Genomic DNA, 23,330 nt, shown 5'->3' with positions numbered 1-23,330 from the left:
GGTTTACTTGTTAATTCCAAAGGGGGAAAAATGCACGGTACTGTTACAATGGAGAAACTAGGCAATTTCCTCCTTCATCAAGGGACCCGAGTCCTGAGGGTCCTGAGCGGGGATCTCACTCCACTTCTGTGCGCTCCCTGCCCCAGAAGGCAAAGCCTGAACCAAAGCGTGAAGAAATGTCCTCAGACAAACCCACATTGGGGGCGTTTCTGCAAAACAACTGGCCCCTTACACTTCAAAAATCAGTGTCCAAACGACAACAAAAAGCGGAGGAACTGTTCCAGGTTGAAGAAACTAAAGAGACCATGGCAATTATATGCCGTGTGGGATCATGGATGGTTGGGGCCTCAATGGGAAAATAGACACTGCTGGAAGGAAATTGTAATCATTGAGGCAACTGGCAAAATTTAAACATGGGCAATATGTCAGATAATAGTAGCAATGCTTAGTTTCCTAAATTTGGCTCTGATACTGTTATGTAAGAGAATGTCCATACATGCTGAAGGGCTTAGGAATCAAGGATCATGGTGTTTGCAATTCACTTTCAAATGAGTCAGCAGATACAATGATAATTATAACATCTAAAGAGAGAGAGAGAGAGATTAAAACCAACAAGGTGAAACTGGGAAATTAAGTGAAAGTTATATGGATATATTTGTGTGTGTGTGTGGCTGCACTGTGCCATGTGGGATCTTTAGTTCCCCCAACCAGGAATCAAACCCATGTCCCCTGCAGTGGAAGCCCAGAGTCTTAACCACTGGACGGCCAGGGAAGTCTCAGTTATATGGATATTCACTGTGTCATTCTTGCAATTTCTGTATAGGTTTAAAGTGAATAAATCCACTTAAAAAAAATCAGTCACATGCTTAGCTGCACCTCTCACATCACAGCTAAAGCGCAATGCCAGAGAGCTAAGACAGGACTCAAGAAACGAGACACATGTGCCAGCAACATGCAGAGTCTTGGGGGTGCAGTACTTTGGCTTTGGGACACTGGAAACATAGCAGTATTTCAACAGTGCTGTTGCTCAAAACGTTTGAGACTATTTACTGGTCACATGGGAAAATTAGTTGCACTACATGATAATCATGCTTTGCTTTTGACCCCAAACAGCCCTATCCACGTAATTAACCAGCCTTGCTTCTGTTAAGATCAGAGACTCTTGGAACTGGCAAGGGCCTTAGAGAATATATGCCTTATCCACGTTACAAATAAGGAAACTGAGGCTCAAGGTGGGGGGGGCTTCATTTCTTCAGGGTCATGGAGAATCCTACTGACTCCCAGAATCTTTTCAGTATTCTGTCCTAGGAGCCCTGGAGTATCTTCCAGGCCCTTTGGCTATTTGCAGCCCTCAAGAGAGGAAGATTTGTACTTCTCCAAGGAAACTGGTATTTTTTAAATGCACAAGTGATGTTGAGAGCAATTCCTAAAGACAGAGGACTAAAACATTCTTAACAGTAAAATTTTCACAGAAGTACAGCGTCTCCCAAATATAACTGTGTGTGCTCAAAACAAAAATGGTCATAGTATTTTATGATCATATCTTAGATGTATCCCACATAATTGTGGCTATTCAAAGAAATCTCAATATATGGAAAGTCAAACTCGCCAAACAGAAAAATGAGGACGAAGACATTGTCCTGGCTGTTCTCTATCTGGCCCTCCACCCTCAGACCCTTTCTCCCTGCGTCTCTGCCTCACTCTGTGCCTCCAGGAGGCTGATTGCTCTACCTGTGACACTGGGCTGGCTTCCCCTCCAGCACGAGCAACCATCAGGGGGAAACTCAGGGTGTTTCTTCCTGCTTCTCCCTGCAGGCAGTTCTGGCAGATGCTGTGGTCCTGCATGACTGGGTTCCAGGAACACCATCTCTTCCCCGGCCCCTTCAGGTCCAGGGGTAACCTGGGGGTTACCAGCCTCCTGCTGCCCCTGGGGGTCTCACACCCCTTGTTGTCTTCTTGGTCCTGGCCCACTACTGCATAAAGAGTCCCCATTAAAGTCTCTGTAGCTGAACTATCTTCAACTACATTTCCGGGAGGGACCCTGACACATACAGAAATGAGTTTGAGTGGCTGAAAAATATTTACTGTCTTTTGTGAGCATGGGATGTGTTTCAAAATAAATGAACTTTCCAAGTGTCCCCTGAGCCACATCCACAGTCAGTCACACTGCCTAAAGCCAGGCGCACTGACAGGCTGCAAGCCCCGGGCTGTGACTCAGCCCTGGGGCTCCAACCAAGGACCCTGAGGAGCCCAGGCCCGCCCCCTCCAGGTCTCCTGAGGCCACTCCTGGCCTTGAATGCCGGCACTGGGACTGCAGAGTGTTAAGACCTCCTGGATCTGGGCCCCGCAGGACTTTGGGGAATACCTTGGACCATCCCCGTCAGGGACTGAGAGAGGGCAGGGGTAAATGGTGAGGTGAGAAGAACAGAGCGAAGGGGGAACTCAGAGTGGTGGGGCAGGACAAGCCAAGAAAAGTCCACTGGGATGGGCCCTCCGCGTGCTTCTCCAGCCCCTGGCACCTCCTACATGCCCCCTCGCCTGTGGTCAGGGTCACTGCAGAGGGGACGGATCCTATCCTGGGGCCACTACTGCCTCCACCCTGGGCCTGATGTGGGAGGAGGGTGGCTGAGAAGTTTCTCACCTTTGATTGGCCCACTGCCATGTTCATCATCCATCTGACTCACCACCCCTGACTGTCCCAGCCAATAACATCTCTCCCTGAAAGTCCAGGCCCCATCACCATCACCTGTATCATCCCTGGTAGAAGCCTTGCTTACAAGTGTGTATATTTCCAGTGTTCAGAGCAGACCAGTGTCCCACATCCATGACAGCATTAGGTCTGTGGAGGTTGGCAGAGGAGGATTCTGAGACCAGGTGGGGCTGGGACAACACCTAACCACATAATGCTCAAAAACTACTTGCTGAGTGAATGGACAATGAGGGCCACCCTAGCCTACATCACCCCTTCCTCAAGCGAAAAAAAAAAGAATTTTTTTTTAAATTGCTATATTATTAGACAACCTGCTTAGTTCTGCCTGGGAGATTTTCCAGCATCCCAGTGAGCTGCCCCCTGGCTGTGTACACAAGGGGACCACACTGTCAGCCACTTAACCTCTCTCAACACCAGGGCCACATATCTCAGGGAGCATGCACACTCTGTCCCATCCCAACACCCGTGTCAGCTTGAGAATGGAGGAAGGATTGAGAATTGAGCTTTGAGCTGTGGTTGTAAGAAGCACCTTTGTGGGATGCCCAGACCCAGTTAGAAGACAAATGCATGTAGGCGGGTATGCACGTTCTAACGTTTGTGTGCCTGCAAGGGCTCACACCTGCCTCTCTAGGACTCCGTGCCCACCCTCGTGCTCCCAATAAACAAACACAGCTGTGACATGAATGCTACACGCCTAAATGTGGTGTCCCTGCACAGCAGACACCCCAAATACCTGAACAGACTCTGGTCCTGCGGATGCTATCCCTGTTTTAACTGGTGAGGAAACTCTTCCCCAGTTCACAAAAGCAGCTTTAAAAAAGCCACGGAGGGGAGGGATAAATTAGGAGTTTGAGATGGACAGATGTACACTATTACATATAAAATAGATAACCAATAAGAACCTAATGTATAGCACAGGGAACTATACTCAACATTTTGTAATAACCTATAGGGGAAAAGAATCTGAAGAATACATGTATATAACCGAATCACATTGCTGTACACTTGAAAGTAACACGACATTGTTAATCAGCAATACTTATTAAAAAAATAAAAAATTTAAAAACCACAGGCAATCAAGTGCCTCCCTTATCACCTATCCTTTCCAAAACCTAGACTCACCCTTGAGCTCCAAACCGTACCCCCCTGCCAAGGACACAGATTCTGCTGGCTGAGGTGTGAATGGATGAAGCTGGCTGAGGCCCATTTGCAATCCAAACAAGGGCAGGTGGAGTTCACTCTGGGCAGGAGACCCCACTGCTCTGCACAGAGACCCACAGACAAACTGGCTCTGGAGAGGGTGGAGGGGTGGGAGCTGGCATCTCCACTCCGGGGATGACCGGAGAGGAACAGAGCTGCCTCCGCTGGTGGTAAGATGGAAATGCTGAGACATGGCCACGGGGCTGAGCTTGGTTCGATCGTTTCGGTCTAAGAAGGCACTGCCCTCTGCCCAGCAATGACAGACGTCAGGAACCAGTTTCTAGGAGGCTCCTCCACCCACCATGCATTGTCCACAGAACTAGAAATCAAAAGGGGCCTTTTGGAATTCCCTGGTGGTCCAGTGCTTAAGGCTCTGTGCTCCCAATGGAGGGGGCACGGATCTGATCCCTGGTCAGGGGACTAAGATCCCACAATGCTGCATGGCGTAACCAAAAGAAAAGGAGGGGGGACTTTTGTCAGAAGATATTTTTCATAAAGTTTAGCCCTCACATGGCCTAGAAGGAATCATAAAGATATGTGACATGAGATCAGCGCCCTTATTTCAAATGAGAGGATACTGAGGCCCAGGATGGCAGGTAATGAGGCCAGTCAGCAAACCTGCAGCCAAGCCAGGAAGCGCGGGCAGGCCTGTGACCCACGGCCAGGTCCTTTTCTGTCACTCTAACAGGCCTTTTTATCCATTTACGTCTGAATCATTTCTGTATGGTATATTCCTATCTGAGGATGCCAAATTGGCGGGCAGGTCCTGAGCTTTGGGCTGCCAACATGCCCAGCCTCTCTCGATTTCTCAGTGGTGGTGCAAACAGCCTCCCTGTGAGAATCAAGAAGCAAAGAATCCCTCCCACTACCCACTATTGCAACCAGCAACGCCACTCAGTGGACCCAGTCTGACCTGTCAGGACTGGGCCTGCAGCCTCCCCAGGCCTCATCCTCCCAACACAGAACGCAAAGGCACAGGATATCCGGGTTAATAAACAGCTTTATTTGCCCTTGACAGCATCAATTTTCTTACATTCTCAATTAATTTGCCATTAAAGTGCTGGAAATTTTCTTAATCACAATAACATTTGTTAAAGGAAATCAGAACTAATATCAGGAACGTGGCGATCACGAAGAAAACATTTCTCTTACAACACACAGAATGAAAGGCCCTCGTGTGGAGCAAGTGGGTGGCCTAATTTACAAAAAGATTCTAATTCCCTCTCCCCCGTGAGCACCGAACAGGCTGGGACCGACCGCCACCCCTGGGGAAACAAAAAGCAATGATACACAGTTCTAGAAACACCCACACACCCCACCGGCTGGCTCCTCTCAGCCCTCTTTGGGTGTTTGCTGCTTGAGTAGACCCAATTGTAGGAGAAAAAGGTCTGGCTCCCCTCTACTGCCTTCTACCCCACCCCACCCTTACTAACAAAAGCCCCCAAAAGTCATTACAATGAAAAAAGTGGGTTTCCATGACCCCAACACTAACAATGTTCAGTAAAAATGAAGATAATAAACACAAAAGCTGGCTTAGTAAACAGGAGCTCTCAGCATTCAATGCAAAAAAGAAAACAAAACAAAAAACTGAAATCTGAAGGCAAATACTGCTGATTTTGCACATGGGCTGGACGAAGAACTTGGAACCTATCTGTAAAGCTCCGGGAGGAGCCTAAAGGCAGCTGGCTTTTCAGCACTTGCCCCTGGCAGAGGCCAGATCTTTGCATTGTCGCTGAGGCTGTTGGCGTGTTTCTCTTTGGAGTTTATATACAAACACAACCAAGGCTGATGGAGTTCTATACAGATATATACACACACAGAGGCCGGCTACTCTTTCTTTGTGGAAACTGTCAGCTCCACCTCGGGAAGCTGGATGCCAACCTTAGTCCCACTGTCGTTGCTAGAAGAAGACGACAGTCGGGACTTCTTAGAGGATGAGGACACTCCACTCCCCTGTAACTTGCCTGCCTCATCATCGCTCCCAGTCACCTCATAATGACCTTTGCTCTTTGACCCCAATCCACCAAAGGTACCAAATTTCAGCTTGCCGTGTTTCCCTTTGACTTTCCCGCCTTCCAGCGCCACCTCCCCACCCTCGAACTCCAAAGTCCCCGTGGGGGTGGGAGGGGCAGAGTGCTCCCTTTCGTCACTGAAGGAATTTGAGCGGTGGCTTGGCTTCTTGCTTTTGAATAAGGAGAATTTGCCTTTGGGTGAAGATGTGTCGACCTCGGCCTCGCCTTCCAGGGAACCCAGACTGGCCTTGGAGCTCTTCAGGTCACCTTTGGAGCCCGAAACGGATGCTTCTGGTGAGCCGGCCACGCCAGCTTTCCCTTTAGGTTTGGAGAAGGTGAACTTGGGCATCTTGATTTTGGACTTTTTAAGTTTTACATCAGATTCTTCCCACTCGCCCTCTCCAGCACCAGACTGGACACTGGCCTCCACTTTAGGGAAGTTAATATCCACCCCGACTTCTCTGCCCACCAGCTCCCGGCCAGAGAAGGTGAACTTGGGGATCTTCATCTTGGGGAATGTTACTTTTCCAGATCCACTTTCCAAGTGACCTTGAGGCCCAGACACGCTCAGTCCAGGACCCTGAAGTCCAACCTGGCCTCCTTTGACACCTCCTTCTACCTTTGGTCCTGAGAAATGAAGTCCTCCAGCAAACGTAGGTGCATCCAGGTTGAGAGCAGAGGAGACCTGGGGTCCTTTCCACTCCCCACCGGAACCTTTGACGTTCACGTGCCCTTCACCTAGGCTGATATCTGGGGCACTGACACCCCCCGAAACATCCATGCCTCCTTTGATTTTCGGGCCCTTCAAGCTGACACCGAAATCTGACTCAGGAGATGCCACATTCAATGAAGGCCCTTTCACGTCAATGTCAGGAGCAGCTCCACGGAAACCTATCCCTGAACCTTTCAGGTCACCTTTGATTTCAGGACCAGAAATCTGCCCAGTTGGGACTTTCACATTCACACCTGGCAGCGCCACATCACATCCAGATGACTTCATCCCAGGCATTTGGAGGCTTCCTTCCAGGCCTTGAACACTGATGCCCGGAAGACCAACCGTGGGGCCTTTCATCTCACCACTGGCCCCGAGGCTGCCTTTTATTTTTGGTCCTTCCAAGCTCAAGTCCACATCCGGCACTGAGATTTGAGGGCCAGAGATCTGAGGCCCTTTCAGGTTCAGGCCTCCGAGGTTCACGTCCATGCCAGGCCCCTTGAGTTCTCCAGTCACCTGAGGCCCCTTGACGTTGATGTCCACATCAGACCCTGGAGCGGAGATGCCAAACTGGGGCAGCTTCATCTTGGGAAGTTTAATACCACCCTCAGGTGCCTCCAAGCTTAGATCAGGAGCACCTACTGATACCGAGGGACACTTGATGTCACCAGAGACGGCCAGGTCGCCCTGCAGGCTTGGTCCTTTCAGGGTCACATCTGGCACACCAATGTCAAGCGCTGCTGTGGCATCGATTCCAGGCACCTTCACTCCATCACCTTCTACCTTCACCTTTCCACCGGCACCTCTGAGGTCAAACCCAGGGGCATGCACCCTCATGCTGGGAACAGATACATCCATATCTCCCTTCAAACTTGGTCCTTTCAAGTTCAGGTCAAGGTCAGGTCCAGAGATTTTTGGTGTAGAGAGGTTCACTGATGGCAAGTCTACTTTTGGCCCCTTGAGAGACACATCAGGCCCTTCAAGCTTGACGTCTGGTGCGTTCAAGCCTCCTTCAAGAGAGGGTAGCTGGACCTCAGCTCCCCCACCGTCCACTTTCACACCAGGGATGCCGATTTTGGGCATCGAAAACTTAGGGAACTTAATTTTCGATTCCGGACCTTGCAGATCTACATCTGGTCCTTCCAGTCCCACACTGGGGACATCACCCTTTATCTTTGGTCCTTTCAAGCTAACATTCACATCAGGGATGGATACTTGAGGGGCAGAAATGCCGAATGATGGTGCTTTGACTTTAGCATCTGGGCCTTCAATGTTGACGTCAGGTGCATCCAGGTTTGCCTGCACCCTGGGGCCTTTCAAGTCGCCCTCTATCTTTGGCCCTGAGACATCGACACCTGGTGCCTTGATCTTGGGAGCCTTCAGCTTGATGTCAGGACCTTCCACATTAATCCCTGGTGAAGAAATATCCAGATCAGGCGCCTGGATTTCACCCCCTATTTTGGGGCTAGGGAGAGATGCCTCAGCTTTAAATTTAGAAGATTTAATGTCAAATTCTACATCTGGGAAGTACATTTTCCCAAACATAGGTTTCTTGGTCTTGGGAGATTTCACGTCAACTTTCAGTGAGGCGTCGGGCCCCGCAACATTGACATCTATGTCGGGAGACTTGAGACTGGCATCAATTTCACCCCCAGGAGCATTCAAATCAAATCCTTGCTTCTTGGCCTTCATTTTAGGCCCACTCATGTGAATTTTTGGCATTTTAAACTTACTTTTCTTGCCCTTGCCACCAACACTAATGTCAGGAGCCTCAATGTTCAGCTCTGCCTCAGGAACTGTCACATCAAGTATAGGTGACTTGAAGTCAGCTTTGGGGCTTTTTGCCCCAAACCCAAACTTGGGTTTCTTAAATTTGGGAATTTTTACATCTGGCCCTTCAATGTTAACATCTGGGCTCTCCACGTGTACATCTAAGCTTGGAGCTTCTAAATCAACTTTGGGTCCCTTGAGGTCCAGTTCACCACCTTCTAATTTGGGACCAGAAATTCCAATTTTGGGTGTCTTGAGATGCAAATCAATGTCAGGAGCAGTTACTTTAGGAGCAGAAATATCCAGTGATGGCATCTTCAAACGTGGGCCACTGAGTTTCGCATCAGGGCCTTCAACATCTAGACTTGGACCTTTAAGGTCTACTTCTGGGCCTTTGAAAGTCCCTTCAATCTTAGGAACAGATACATCAAAATCACCCTTGCCTAAGGAGCCTTTTAAATCCAGGTCAACATCAGGCATGGAGATCTTGGGAGCTTTGATATTTATCTCTGGCATTTTGAACTTGGGGCCTTTCAGTTTTGCATCTGGACCTTCAATGTTCACATCTGGAACATCAATGTCCACCTTGGGTCCTGAGACATCTATGTCGGCTTTGGGCAGGTTCACATCCACTTCTGGGCCCTCTCCTTTGAAGCCAGGCATGCTGAACTTGGGCATTTTCACCTTGGGCATCTTCAGGTGCCAGTCTGGGCCATGAACGTCCACATCTGGGACATCAATGTCCACTTTGGGGCCCTTGATGTCAACTTCAGGGCCCTTGAGGTCACCTTCCACCTTAGGCAGAGAAATGTCCACATCTCCCTTTACTTTGGGTCCTTTCAGATTTAAGTCAATGTCAGGCATGGAGATCTTGGGAGCTTTGATGTTCATCTCTGGCATCTTGAACTTGGGGCCCTTCAGTTTTGCATCTGGACCTTCAATGTTCACATCTGGAACATCAATGTCCACCTTGGGTCCAGAGACGTCTATGTCGGCCTTGGGCAGATTCACGTCCACTTCTGGGCCCTCTCCTTTGAAGCCAGGCATGCTGAACTTGGGCATTTTCACCTTGGGCATCTTCAGGTGCCAGTCTGGGCCATGAACGTCCACATCTGGGACATCAATGTCCACTTTCGGGCCTTTGATGTCAACGTCAGGGCCCTTGAGGTCACCTTCCACTTTGGGCAGAGATACGTCCACATCACCCTTTACCTTGGGGCCCTTCAGATTCAGGTCAACTTCAGGCATGGAGATCTTGGGTGCCTTGAGGTGCAGGTCAGGCATTTTAAACTTGGGACCCTTCAGTTTTCCTTCTGGACCATGAATGTCAATGTCAGGAGTATCTATGTCCAGCGCAGGGCCTTTAACATCTACTTTTGGGCCTTTCAGATCTCCTTCCAATTTAGGGATGGAAGTATCCAAATCTCCTTTTATCTTAGGTCCTTTCAAGTTCAAATCAATGTCACTCATGGAGATTTGTGGAGTTTTGAAGTGGACATCAGGCATCTTAAATTTGGGTCCTTTGAGCTTCCCTTCAGGACCTTCAATGTCCACCTCTGGCCCTTTCAGATCGCCTTCTACCTTAGGCAGTGAAAGGTCCACACCACCCTTTACATTTGGCCCTTTCAGATTTAAGTCAAAGTCAGGCATGGAGATCTTCGGGGCTTTAATGTTCATCTCCGGCATCTTAAATTTAGGCCCCTTCAGTTTTCCTTCTGGGCCTTCAATACTAATATCAGGAGCATCAATATCCAGTTTGGGGCCTTTGATGTCCACCTCAGGAGCCTTGAGATCACCCTCAACTTTGGGCAGAGATATATCAACATCACCCTTCATTTTGGGACCCTTCAGGTTGAAGTCAAGGTCAGGCATGGAGATCTTGGGAGCTTTGATGTTCATCTCTGGCATCTTGAACTTGGGGCCCTTCAGTTTTGCATCTGGACCTTCAATGTTCACATCTGGAACATCAATGTCCACCTTGGGTCCGGAGACATCTATGTCGGCTTTGGGCAGGTTCACATCCACTTCTGGGCCCTCTCCTTTGAAGCCAGGCATGCTGAACTTGGGCATTTTCATCTTGGGCATCTTCAGGTGCCAGTCTGGGCCATGAACATCCACATCTGGGACATCAATGTCCACTTTGGGGCCCTTGATGTCAACTTCAGGGCCCTTGAAGTCACCTTCCACCTTAGGCAGAGAAATGTCCACATCTCCCTTTACTTTGGGTCCTTTCAGATTTAAGTCAATGTCAGGCATGGAGATCTTGGGAGCTTTGATGTTCATCTCTGGCATCTTGAACTTGGGGCCCTTCAGTTTTGCATCTGGACCTTCAATGTTCACATCTGGAACATCAATGTCCACCTTGGGTCCGGAGATGTCTATGTCGGCCTTGGGCAGATTCACGTCCACTTCTGGGCCCTCTCCTTTGAAGCCAGGCATGCTGAACTTGGGCATTTTCACCTTGGGCATCTTCAGGTGCCAGTCTGGGCCATGAACGTCCACATCTGGGACATCAATGTCCACTTTCGGGCCTTTGATGTCAACGTCAGGGCCCTTGAGGTCACCTTCAACTTTGGGCAGAGATATGTCCACATCACCCTTTACCTTGGGGCCCTTCAGATTCAGGTCAACTTCAGGCATGGAGATCTTGGGTGCCTTGAGGTGCAGGTCAGGCATTTTAAACTTGGGGCCCTTCAGTTTTCCTTCTGGACCATGAATATCAATGTCGGGAGTGTCTATGTCCACCTTGGGACCTGATATGTCAATGTCAGCTTTAGGCAGGTTCACATCCACTTCTGGGCCCTCTCCTTTGAAGCCAGGCATGCTAATCTTGGGCATTTTTATCTTGGGCATCTTCAGGTGCCAGTCTGGACCATGAACATTCACATCTGGAGCATCAATGTCCACTTTGGGGCCTTTGATGTCAACTTCAGGGGCCTTTAGGTCACCTTCCACCTTAGGCAGAGAAACATCCACATCTCCTTTCACCTTGGGGCCTTTCAGGTGTAAATCAAAGTCAGGCATGGAGATCTTGGGGGCTTTGATGTTCATCTCTGGCATCTTGAACTTAGGACCTTTCAACTTTCCTTCTGGTCCTTCAAGGCTCACATCAGGGCCTTCGATGTCCACTTTGGGTGCTGACACATCAATGTCAGCCTTGGGCAGGTTCACATCCACTTCCGGGCCCTCTCCTTTGAAGCCAGGCATGCTGATCTTGGGCATTTTTATCTTGGGCATCTTCAGATGCCAGTCTGGGCCTTGAACGTCCACATCTGGAGCATCAATGTCCACTTTGGGACCTTTGATGTCAACTTCAGGGCCCTTGAGGTCACCTTCCACCTTAGGCAGAGAAATATCCACATCCCCCTTCACTTTGGGTCCTTTCAGGTTTAAGTCAATGTCAGGCATGGAGATCTTGGGAGCCTTTAGGTGCATCTCTGGCATCTTAAATTTGGGCCCCTTCAATTTCCCCTCTGAACCTTCAATGTTAATATCAGGAGTTTCAACATCTACTTTTGGGCCCTTGATGTCCACCTCGGGACCCTTGAGGTCACCTTCTACTTTTGGCAAAGATACATCCACATCACCCTTCAGTTTGGGACCCTTCAGATTAAAGTCAAGGTCAGGCATGGAGATCTTGGGAGCTTTGATGTTCATCTCTGGTATCTTGAATTTGGGACCCTTCAGTTTTGCATCTGGACCTTCAATGTTCACATCTGGAACATCAATGTCCACTTTGGGGCCCTTGATGTCAACTTCAGGGCCCTTGAGGTCACCTTCCACCTTAGGCAGAGAAATGTCCACATCTCCCTTTACTTTGGGTCCTTTCAGATTTAAGTCAATGTCAGGCATGGAGATCTTGGGAGCTTTGATGTTCATCTCTGGCATCTTGAACTTGGGGCCCTTCAGTTTTGCATCTGGACCTTCAATGTTCACATCTGGAACATCAATGTCCACCTTGGGTCCGGAGACATCTATGTCAGCCTTGGGCAGATTCACATCCACTTCTGGGCCCTCTCCTTTGAAGCCAGGCATGCTGAACTTGGGCATTTTCACCTTGGGCATCTTCAGGTGCCAGTCTGGGCCATGAACGTCCACATCTGGGACATCAATGTCCACTTTCGGGCCTTTGATGTCAATGTCAGGGCCCTTGAGGTCACCTTCAACTTTGGGCAGAGAGATATCCACGTCACCTTTCACCGTGGGGCCCTTCAAGTTTAAATCAATGTCAGGCATGGAGATCTTGGGAGCTTTGATATTTATGTCAGGCATCTTGAATTTGGGGCCTTTTAAGCCTCCGTCTAGACCTTCCACTTTGACTTCTGGGCCCTCAATGTCCATTTTGGGACCCTCTATGTTGATATCTCCTTTCGGCAGATCCACAGCCATATCTGGTCCTTCTGCTTTTAACCCAGGCACACTGAACTTGGGCATTTTCATCTTGGGCATTTTTAAATTCCAGTCTGGACCATGAACATCCACATCAGGTGCATCCAGATGAATTTCTGGTGCCTTAATATCCACTTTGGGTCCTTTAAGATCACCTTCTAAATTAGGACCTGCAACATCTAAGTCTCCTTTGACTTTAGGACCTTTCAGATTTAACTCCACATCAGGCATTGACACTTTAGGAGATGAAATACTTAGGAAAGGCATTTTGAACTTGGGTCCTTTTACTTTTCCTTGGACCTCAACATCAGGAGCATTAATGTCAACTTTTGGACCTGTTACGTCAAGATCTGGCTTTTTGACCTTGACATCTACCTCAGGTGTCTGAACTTTGGAGCCCGAAAAATTAAATTTAGGAAGCTTAAAACGTGATTTCTTTGACTTTCCTTCAATATTCAGCTTAGGACCAGAAATGTCCACTTCTGGGCCCTTTATATCCAACTTGGGAGCTTTAATATCACCTTCCAATTTGGGCCCAGAAACATCAACATCTCCCTTAAGTTTTGAGCCCTTCAAATTCAGGTCAATTTCTGGCATGGAGATCTTGGGCATGTTTACATGCATGTCAGGCATCTTCAGCTTTGGACCTTTTAATTTGCCTTCTGGGCCATGAATGTCAATATCAGGTGCATCTACATCCATCTTTGGCCCTTTGATGTCAAGAGAAGGCCCTTTCAAATCACCTTCTACATTTGGAAGTGAAACATCCACCTCTCCTTTCACTTTAGGGCCTTTAAGATTAAGGTCCAGATCTGGCATGGAGATCTTAGGAGCTTTGATGTTCATCTCTGGCATCTTGAACTTGGGACCCTTCAGTTTCGCATCTGGACCTTCAATGTTCACATCTGGAACATCAATGTCCACCTTGGGTCCGGAGACGTCTATATCGGCCTTGGGCAGGTTCACATCCACTTCTGGGCCCTCTCCTTTGAAGCCAGGCATGCTGATCTTGGGCATTTTTATCTTGGGCATCTTTAGGTGCCAGTCGGGGCCATGAACATCCACATCTGGGACATCAATGTCCACCTTGGGGGCTTTAATATCCACTTCAGGAACTTTCATCTCACCTTCCACTTTTGGTAAAGACACATCAACATCTCCCTTCACTTTGGGGCCCTTCAGGTTAAGATCAATGTCAGGCATGGAGATCTTGGGGGCTTTGACGTTCATCTCTGGCATCTTGAACTTAGGACCCTTGAGCTTCCCTTCAGGACCTTCAAGGCTCACATCAGGGCCTTCAATGTCCACTTTGGGTCCTGAGATGTCAATGTCAGCTTTAGGCAGGTTCACATCCACTTCTGGGCCCTCTCCTTTGAAGCCAGGCATGCTGAACTTGGGCATTTTCATCTTGGGCATCTTCAGGTGCCAGTCTGGACCATGAACGTCCACATCTGGGACAGCAACATCCACTTTGGGGCCTTTGATGTCAACTTCAGGGGCCTCTAGGTCACCTTCCACCTTAGGCAGAGAAACATCCACATCTCCTTTCACCTTGGGGCCTTTCAGGTGTAAATCAAAGTCAGGCATGGAGATCTTGGGGGCTTTGATGTTCATCTCTGGCATCTTGAACTTAGGACCTTTCAACTTTCCTTCTGGTCCTTCAAGGTTAACATCAGGGCCTTCAATGCCCACCTTGGGTGCTGACACATCAATGTCAGCCTTGGGCAGGTTCACATCCACTTCCGGGCCCTCTCCTTTGAAGCCAGGCATGCTGAACTTGGGCATTTTCATCTTAGGCATCTTCAGGTGCCAGTCAGGGCCTTGAACGTCCACATCTGGGACATCAATGTCTACTTTGGGACCTTTGAGGTCAATTTCAGGTCCTTTAAAATCTCCCTCTACCTTGGGGCACGTGACATCCACATCACCTTTTATCTTTGGACCTGTCAGATTAAGATCAATATCCGGCATGGATATCTTTGGAGTTTTAAAATGCATTTCCGGCATTTTAAACTTTGGGCTTTTCCACTTTCCTTCTGGTCCTTCAAGATGAACATCAGGGCCTTCAATGTCCACTTTGGGTCCCGAGACATCAATGTCTGCCTTGGGCAAGTTCACGTCCATGTCTGGGCCCTCTGCTTTGAAGCCAGGCATGCTGAACTTGGGCATTTTCATCTTGGGCATCTTCAGGTGCCAGTCTGGGCCATGAACGTCCACATCTGGGACAGCAACATCCACTTTGGGGCCTTTGATGTCAACTTCAGGGGCCTCTAGGTCACCTTCCACCTTAGGCAGAGAAACATCCACATCTCCTTTCACCTTGGGGCCTTTCAGGTGTAAATCAAAGTCAGGCATGGAGATCTTGGGGGCTTTGATGTTCATCTCTGGCATCTTGAACTTGGGACCTTTCAACTTTCCTTCTGGTCCTTCAAGGTTAACATCTGGGCCTTTAATGTCCATCTTGGGGCCAGAGATGTCAATGTCAGCCTTGGGCAAGTTCACATCTACCTCAGGGCCCTCTCCTTTGAAGCCAGGCATGCTGAACTTGGGCATTTTCATCTTGGGCATCTTCAGGTGCCAGTCTGGGCCTTGAACGTCCACATCAGGGACATCGATGTCCACTTTAGGGCCTTTGATGTCCACATCTGGCACTTTCATTTCACCTTCTATCTTGGGCACAGACACATCCACATCTCCTTTGACTTTGGGGCCTTTCAAGTTTAAGTCCACATCAGGCATGGAGATCTTGGGGCCCTTGAAGTGCATCTCAGGCATCTTAAACTTAGGACCCTTGAGCTTTCCTTCTGGACCCTCAAGACTCACATCTGGGGCTTCAATGTCCACCTTGGGTCCAGAGATGTCAATATCAGCTTTAGGCAGACTCACATCCACCTCAGGGCCCTCTCCTTTGAAGCCAGGCATGCTGAACTTGGGCATTTTCATCTTGGGCATCTTCAGGTGCCAGTCAGGGCCCTTGACATCCACATCTGGGACATCAACGTCCACTTTGGGGCCTTTGATGTCCACATCTGGCACTTTCATTTCACCTTCTATCTTGGGCACAGACACATCCACATCCCCTTTGACTTTGGGGCCTTTCAAGTTTAAGTCCACATCAGGCATGGAGATCTTGGGGCCCTTGAAGTGCATCTCAGGCATCTTAAACTTAGGACCCTTGAGCTTTCCTTCTGGACCCTCAAGGCTCACATCTGGGGCTTCAATGTCCACCTTTGGCCCAGAGACATCAATGTCAGCCTTGGGCAGGTTCACGTCCACATCTGGACCCTGGCCTTTGAAGCTGGGCATGCTGAATTTAGGCATTTTCATCTTGGGCATCTTCAGGTGCCAGTCTGGGCCCTGGACATCCACGTCTGGAACATCAATGTCCACTTTGGGGCCTTTGATGTCCACATCTGGCACTTTCATTTCACCTTCTATCTTGGGCACAGACACATCCACATCCCCTTTGACTTTGGGGCCCTTCAAGTTTAAGTCCACATCAGGCATGGAGATCTTGGGGGCCTTGAAGTGCATCTCAGGCATCTTAAACTTAGGGCCTTTCAACTTTGCATCAGGACACTCCAGATCAACATCAGGCACCTCCACATCCACACTGGGGCCTTTCAAATCTCCCTCCAATTTTGGCACAGAAACATCCACATCACCTTTGACTTTGGGGCCTTTCAAGTGTAAGTCCACATCAGGCATGGAGATCTTGGGGGCCTTGAAGTGCATCTCAGGCATCTTAAATTTAGGGCCTTTCAACTTTGCATCAGGACACTCCAGATCAACATCAGGCACCTCCACATCTACACTGGGACCTTTGATGTCAACTTGAGGACCTTTGAGATCACCTTCTAGTTCTGGCACAGAAACATCTATCTCTCCTTTCAGTTTTGGTCCTTTCAAATTCAAGTCCACATCTGGCATGGAGATCTTGGGAGCTTTGATATTCAACTTAGGCATCTTAAATTTAGAGCCTTTCAATTTTCCTTCTGGCCCCTCAAGACTCACATCTGGGGCTTCAATGTCCACCTTGGGTCCAGAGATGTCAATATCAGCTTTAGGCAGATTCACATCCACCTCAGGGCCCTCTCCTTTGAAGCCAGGCATGCTGAACTTGGGCATTTTCACCTTGGGCATCTTCAGGTGCCAGTCTGGGCCCTTGACATCCACATCTGGGACATCAACGTCCACTTTGGGGCCTTTGATGTCCACATCTGGCACTTTCATTTCACCTTCTATCTTGGGCACAGACACATCCACATCCCCTTTGACTTTGGGGCCTTTCAAGTTTAAGTCCACATCAGGCATGGAGATCTTGGGAGCCTTGAAGTGCATCTCGGGCATCTTAAACTTGGGCCCCTTAAGCTTTCCTTCTGGACATTCAATATCTATATCACCAACATCCACATCCATTTTGGGGGCTTTCACATCAATTCCAGGACCTTTCAAGTCTCCTTCCACTTTAGGAAGAGAAACATCTACATCAGTTTTAAGTTTGGGGGATTTCAGATTAAGTCCCACATCAGGCATAGAGATTTTGTGCGTCTGTATATGCATGCTTGGCATCTTGAATTTGGGACCCTTCAGTCTCCCCTCTGGACCTTCAATATTTACATCTGGGGCATCAATGTCCACCTTGGGTCCTGAGATGTCAATGTCAGCCTTGGGCAAGTTCACATCCACTTCTGGGCCCTCTCCTTTGAAGCCAGGCATGCTAAACTTGGGCATTTTCACCTTGGGCATCTTCAGGTGCCAGTCTGGACCATGAACTCCTGCATCTGGTGCATTAATGTCCACTTTTGGACCTTTGATGTCAACATCAGGGGCTTTAATCTCTCCTTCTACTTTTGGAACTGTAACGTCATAATCTCCTTTCATTTTAGGGCCTTTCAAATGCAAACTGACATCTGGCATGGATATCTTCTGAGGCTTTATATTCATTTCTGGCAATTTAAATTTAGGACCTTTTACTTTTGCATCGGGACCTTCAATGTTCACATCTGGAACTTCAACATCCACCTTCGGTCCTGAGACGTCTATGTCAGCCTTGGGCAGATTCACATCCACTTCTGGGCCCTCTCCTTTGAAGCCAGGCATGCTGAATTTGGGCATTTTTATCTTGGGCATCTTCAGATGCCAGTCTGGGCCTTGAACATCTACGTCTGGGATATCAACATCCACTTTGGGGCCTTTGATGTCCACATCTGGCCCTTTCAGATCCCCTTCAACTTTGGGCAGAGAAACATCCACATCCCCTTTCACCGTGGGGCCCTTGAGGTTTAAATCAATGTCAGGCATGGAGATCTTTGGAGTTTTGAAGTGCATCTCAGGCATCTTAAACTTAGGACCCTTGAGCTTTCCTTCTGGCCCCTCGAGACTCACATCTGGGGCTTCAATGTCCACCTTGGGTCCAGAGATGTCAATATCAGCTTTAGGCAGATTCACATCCACCTCAGGGCCCTCTCCTTTGAAACCAGGCACGCTAAATTTAGGCATTTTCATCTTGGGCATCTTCAGGTGCCAGTCAGGGCCTTGAACGTCCACATCAGGGACGTCGATGTCCACTTTGGGGCCTTTGATGTCCACATCTGGCACTTTCATTTCACCTTCTATCTTGGGCACAGACACATCCACATCTCCTTTGACTTTGGGGCCTTTCAAGTTTAAGTCCACATCAGGCATGGAGATCTTGGGGCCCTTGAAGTGCATCTCAGGCATCTTGAACTTGGGACCCTTAAGCTTTCCTTCTGGACCCTCAAGACTCACATCTGGGGCTTCAATATCCACCTTGGGTCCAGAGATGTCAATATCAGCTTTAGGCAGATTCACATCCACCTCAGGGCCCTCTCCTTTGAAGCTAGGCATGCTGAACTTGGGCATTTTCATCTTGGGCATCTTCAGGTGCCAGTCAGGGCCCTTGACATCCACATCTGGGACATCAACGTCCACTTTGGGGCCTTTGATGTCCACATCTGGCACTTTCATTTCACCTTCTATCTTGGGCACAGACACATCCACATCCCCTTTGACTTTGGGGCCTTTCAAGTTTAAGTCCACATCAGGCATGGAGATCTTGGGGCCCTTGAAGTGCATCTCAGGCATCTTAAACTTAGGACCCTTGAGCTTTCCTTCAGGCCCCTCAAGACTCACATCTGGGGCTTCAATGTCCACCTTGGGTCCAGAGATGTCAATATCAGCTTTAGGCAGACTCACATCCACCTCAGGGCCCTCTCCTTTGAAGCCAGGCATGCTGAACTTGGGCATTTTCATCTTGGGCATCTTCAGGTGCCAGTCAGGGCCCTTGACATCCACATCTGGGACATCAACGTCCACTTTGGGGCCTTTGATGTCCACATCTGGCACTTTCATTTCACCTTCTATCTTGGGCACAGACACATCCACATCCCCTTTGACTTTGGGGCCTTTCAAGTTTAAGTCCACATCAGGCATGGAGATCTTGGGGCCCTTGAAGTGCATCTCAGGCATCTTGAACTTGGGACCCTTGAGCTTTCCTTCAGGCCCCTCAAGGCTCACATCTGGGGCTTCAATGTCCACCTTGGGTCCAGAGATGTCAATATCAGCTTTAGGCAGATTCACATCCACCTCAGGGCCCTCTCCTTTGAAACCAGGCATGCTGAACTTGGGCATTTTCATCTTGGGCATCTTCAGGTGCCAGTCAGGGCCCTTGACATCCACATCTGGGACATCAACGTCCACTTTGGGGCCTTTGATGTCCACATCTGGCACTTTCATTTCACCTTCTATCTTGGGCACAGACACATCCACATCTCCTTTGACTTTGGGGCCTTTCAAGTTTAAGTCCACATCAGGCATGGAGATCTTGGGGCCCTTGAAGTGCATCTCAGGCATCTTGAACTTGGGACCCTTGAGCTTTCCTTCAGGCCCCTCAAGGCTCACATCTGGGGCTTCAATGTCCACCTTGGGTCCAGAGATGTCAATATCAGCTTTAGGCAGATTCACATCCACCTCAGGGCCCTCTCCTTTGAAGCCAGGCATGCTGAACTTGGGCATTTTCACCTTGGGCATCTTCAGGTGCCAGTCAGGGCCCTTGACATCCACATCTGGGACATCAACGTCCACTTTGGGGCCTTTGATGTCCACATCTGGCACTTTCATTTCACCTTCTATCTTGGGCACAGACACATCCACATCCCCTTTGACTTTGGGGCCTTTCAAGTTTAAGTCCACATCAGGCATGGAGATCTTGGGGCCCTTGAAGTGCATCTCAGGCATCTTAAACTTAGGACCCTTGAGCTTTCCTTCAGGCCCCTCAAGGCTCACATCTGGGGCTTCAATGTCCACCTTTGGCCCAGAGACGTCAATGTCAGCCTTGGGCAGGTTCACGTCCACATCTGGGCCCTGGCCTTTGAAGCTGGGCATGCTGAATTTAGGCATTTTCATCTTGGGCATCTTCAGACTCCAGTCTGCACCCTGAACTTCCACATCTGGTGCTTTAACATCTAATTTGGGGCCTTTGATGTCCACCTCTGGAGCTTTCATCTCACCTTCTATTTTTGGTGCAGACACATCAAGACTGCCTTTCATTTTTGGTCCTTTAAGATCCATGTCAACATCTGGCAGGGTCATCTTAGGAGCTCTGAAGTGCATCTCAGGCATCTTAAACTTGGGGCCTTTCAACTTTCCTTCTGGCCCTTCAAGGCTCAGATCTGGAGCATTGATATCTACCTTTGGTGCAGAAATGTCAAGATCCACCTTGGGCAGATTCATATCCAATTCTTGGCCCTCTCCTTTAAGGCTGGGCATGGTGAATTTGGGCATCTTCATCTTTGGCATCTTCAGGTTCCAGTCGGGACCGTGAACTTCAACATCTGGTGCACTGAGGTCTACTTTGGGCCCCTTCAGGTCCCCTTCCAGCTTTGGCACTGTAACATCATATTCTCCCTTTACCTTGGGACCTTTCACATGCAAATCTACATCAGGCATGGAGATCTTGGGGGCCTTGATATTCATCTCTGGCATCCTAAACTTGTGACCCTTTAGCTTTCCTTCAGGTCCTTCAATATTCACATCTGGACCTTCAACATCCACCTTGGGTTCAGCAATATTAATGTCAGTCTTGGGCAGGTTCACATCCACTTCTGGGCCCTCTCCTTTGAAGCCGGGCATGCTGAACTTGGGCATTTTCATCTTGGGCATCTTCAGGTGCCAGTCTGGGCCATGAACATCCACATCTGGAGCATCAATGTCCACTTTGGCACTCTTAAGTTCAACATCAGGAACTTTAATCTCACCTTCAACCTTTGGCACTGTGACATCATATTCTCCTTTTACACTAGGGCCTTTTAAGTGTAAGTCCACATCTGGTATGGAAATCTTTGGTGCTTTGATATTCATCTCAGGCATCTTAAACTTGGGTCCTTTCAGTTTCCCCTCTGGTCCCTCAATACTCACATCTGGAGCACTGACATCTACCTTGGGCCCAGAAATGTCCACATCAGGCTTAGGCAGGTTTACATTGACTTCAGGGCCCTCTGCTTTGAACCCTGGAACAGTGAACTTGGGCACTTTCATCTTGGGCATCTTCAGGTGCCAGTCTGGGCCCTGGACATCCACATCTGGGACATCGATGTCCACTGTGGGGCCTTTCAGCTCTCCTTCAAGTTTTGGTGCTGTTACATCATACTCTCCTTTTACTTTTGGGCCTTGCACATGAAAATCCACATCAGGCATGGAGAGCTTTGGTGTCTTGACACTCACTTCAGGCAGCTGAACATCAGGGCCTTTAAGGTTGGCTGCCAGGCCCCCGATATTGACATTTGGGGCATCCACATTGACCTTGGGCCCTGAAATACTGACATCACCTTTGGGGAGACTCACATCTACATCTGGCCCTTCCCCTTTGACTCCTGGAGTGCTGAACTTGGGCATTTTCATCTTGGGCATTTTCAGATTCCAGTCCGGACCATGAACTTCCACATCTGGGGCACTCACATCCACTTTGGGGCCTTTGACATCAACTTCAGGGACACTGACTTTCCCCTCTACTTTTGGAAGCATAACATCAACACCCCCTTTCACTTTTGGTGCAGCCACGTTCAAGTCTACATCTGCCATAGAGATCCTGCAGGTTCCTGCTTGCCCAGAAGAACCACTAAGTTTGGGGCCAGTCACGGTTCCCTCTAGGCTGGGTGTCTCTATGTCCACTTTGGCACCTTTAACTGCCACTTGAGGGCCTTTAACGTCACCTTGCACCCCAGGAGCAGAAACCTTAATGTCTCCTTTCAGTTTAGAGGACCCAAGGCTCAGATCCACATCCTGCATGGAGATTTTAGGTTTCTGAATAGTCACTTCAGGAGCCTTGATTTTAGGACCCTTCAACTTCCCTTCCAGATCCCCAGAAGCAACCTCAGGCAGGTCGACATTCCCAGAGACCCCAGGAAGCGTCACTTCACCTGTGGGCAGTGTCACATCAATGCCAGGCCTGTCTCCCTTAGAACCTGATACAGAGAACTGGGGGGCCTTCACCTTGGGCACATTCACTTTGCCCCCAGGCCCATGAATGTCAATGTCAGGAGCTTGAACTTCCACCCTGGAGCCAGAGATGCTGCCCTCAGTTTGGGGCACAGAGATGTCCACCCCTAAACTCCCCTGTGGCTTGGCACCTTTCAGGCCTAGAGCACCCTCAACGGATGGCCCAGTGATCTGGGGGCCCTTCAACTTCCCCTCAAGCCCCTCAGTATTGGCAGAGGGAGCACTGACTTCGGGCTGAGGGGTCTGGATGCTTCCAGCAACGGTCAAGCCTGGTTTGCCACCTTTGTGCCCCACGGAGAGTCCAGGGGGGGAAATGCTCAACCCTGCCTCGGGGGCCTGGCCTTCAGGCCCTACTGAGACACCAAATTTTGGCACCTTCATGGTGGGAAATTTAATTTTCCCGTCAAGAGATGGGCCCTGCCCCTCTACGGCCATGCCCCCAAGAAAGGATGAAACGTCCACCCCTGGGACTTGGATCCCTCCTTTGCTACCCAAGTCCAAGCCCTTGGCATTGACACTGACACCCGGGCTTCCCACCTTTACCCCAGGCACGGTGACCTGGACCTTCGAGTGGCCAGCCCCTGGCAACTCTGGGCCTGCAGTGGAAATGGACCCTGCTCGGATGTCCACGGTGGAGCCTGTGGTGGGAGACCCAGCCCCTGAGCCCGAGGGCAGTCTGATCACTGTCTTCCCAGGCTGGGTCTCCACATCCACAGTGGAGATTTCGGTCAATTCGTGCCGTGGGATCTTGATCTTGAACTCTGGGCTGCTGATGTCAATGTCCTTGGCGCCTTCACGGCTTGTCACATCCACAGTGTAGGCTGTGACCCTCCTGGTCACCGTGATGGTGCGGCTCTGGGTCTCCCCAGCATCCCCTTCCACTCCATCCTCTGACTTCAGCCGAGGCTTGATCTTCGTGGTGTAGATGCGCTGGTACTCCTCGTCATCCCCGCTCTGCAGAAACACACGCCCCGTACAGGTTGCAGCAGAGTCTGCGTGAGTGACAGACGCCCGGCCA

General features: G+C 49.4%; 1 protein-coding gene across 3 annotated transcripts in view; it reads right to left on the bottom strand.

Annotated features, from left to right (window-relative positions):
* The window catches only part of AHNAK (AHNAK nucleoprotein), a 100,188-nt gene that overhangs the window by 64,859 nt on the left and 11,999 nt on the right, over positions 1-23,330 (bottom strand). For 2 of the 3 annotated variants that reach the window (XM_070359601.1, XM_070359602.1), the window contains exon 5: positions 4,893-23,266. The exons of the other annotated variant lie outside the window; for it this stretch is intronic. In XM_070359601.1, the coding sequence (XP_070215702.1) occupies positions 5,738-23,266 (17,529 nt within the window). In that variant the 3' untranslated portion in view covers positions 4,893-5,737. Of the gene's footprint in view, positions 1-4,892; positions 23,267-23,330 lie in introns of those variants that run through there. 3 annotated transcript variants of the gene reach the window in all.

The sequence above is a fragment of the Bos mutus genome, chromosome 22 (assembly GCF_027580195.1).
Source record: "Bos mutus isolate GX-2022 chromosome 22, NWIPB_WYAK_1.1, whole genome shotgun sequence".
NCBI lineage: Eukaryota > Metazoa > Chordata > Mammalia > Artiodactyla > Bovidae > Bos > Bos mutus.
The sequence above is the reverse complement of the archived record's forward strand: the minus strand, read 5'-3'. Positions and strand labels throughout refer to the sequence as shown.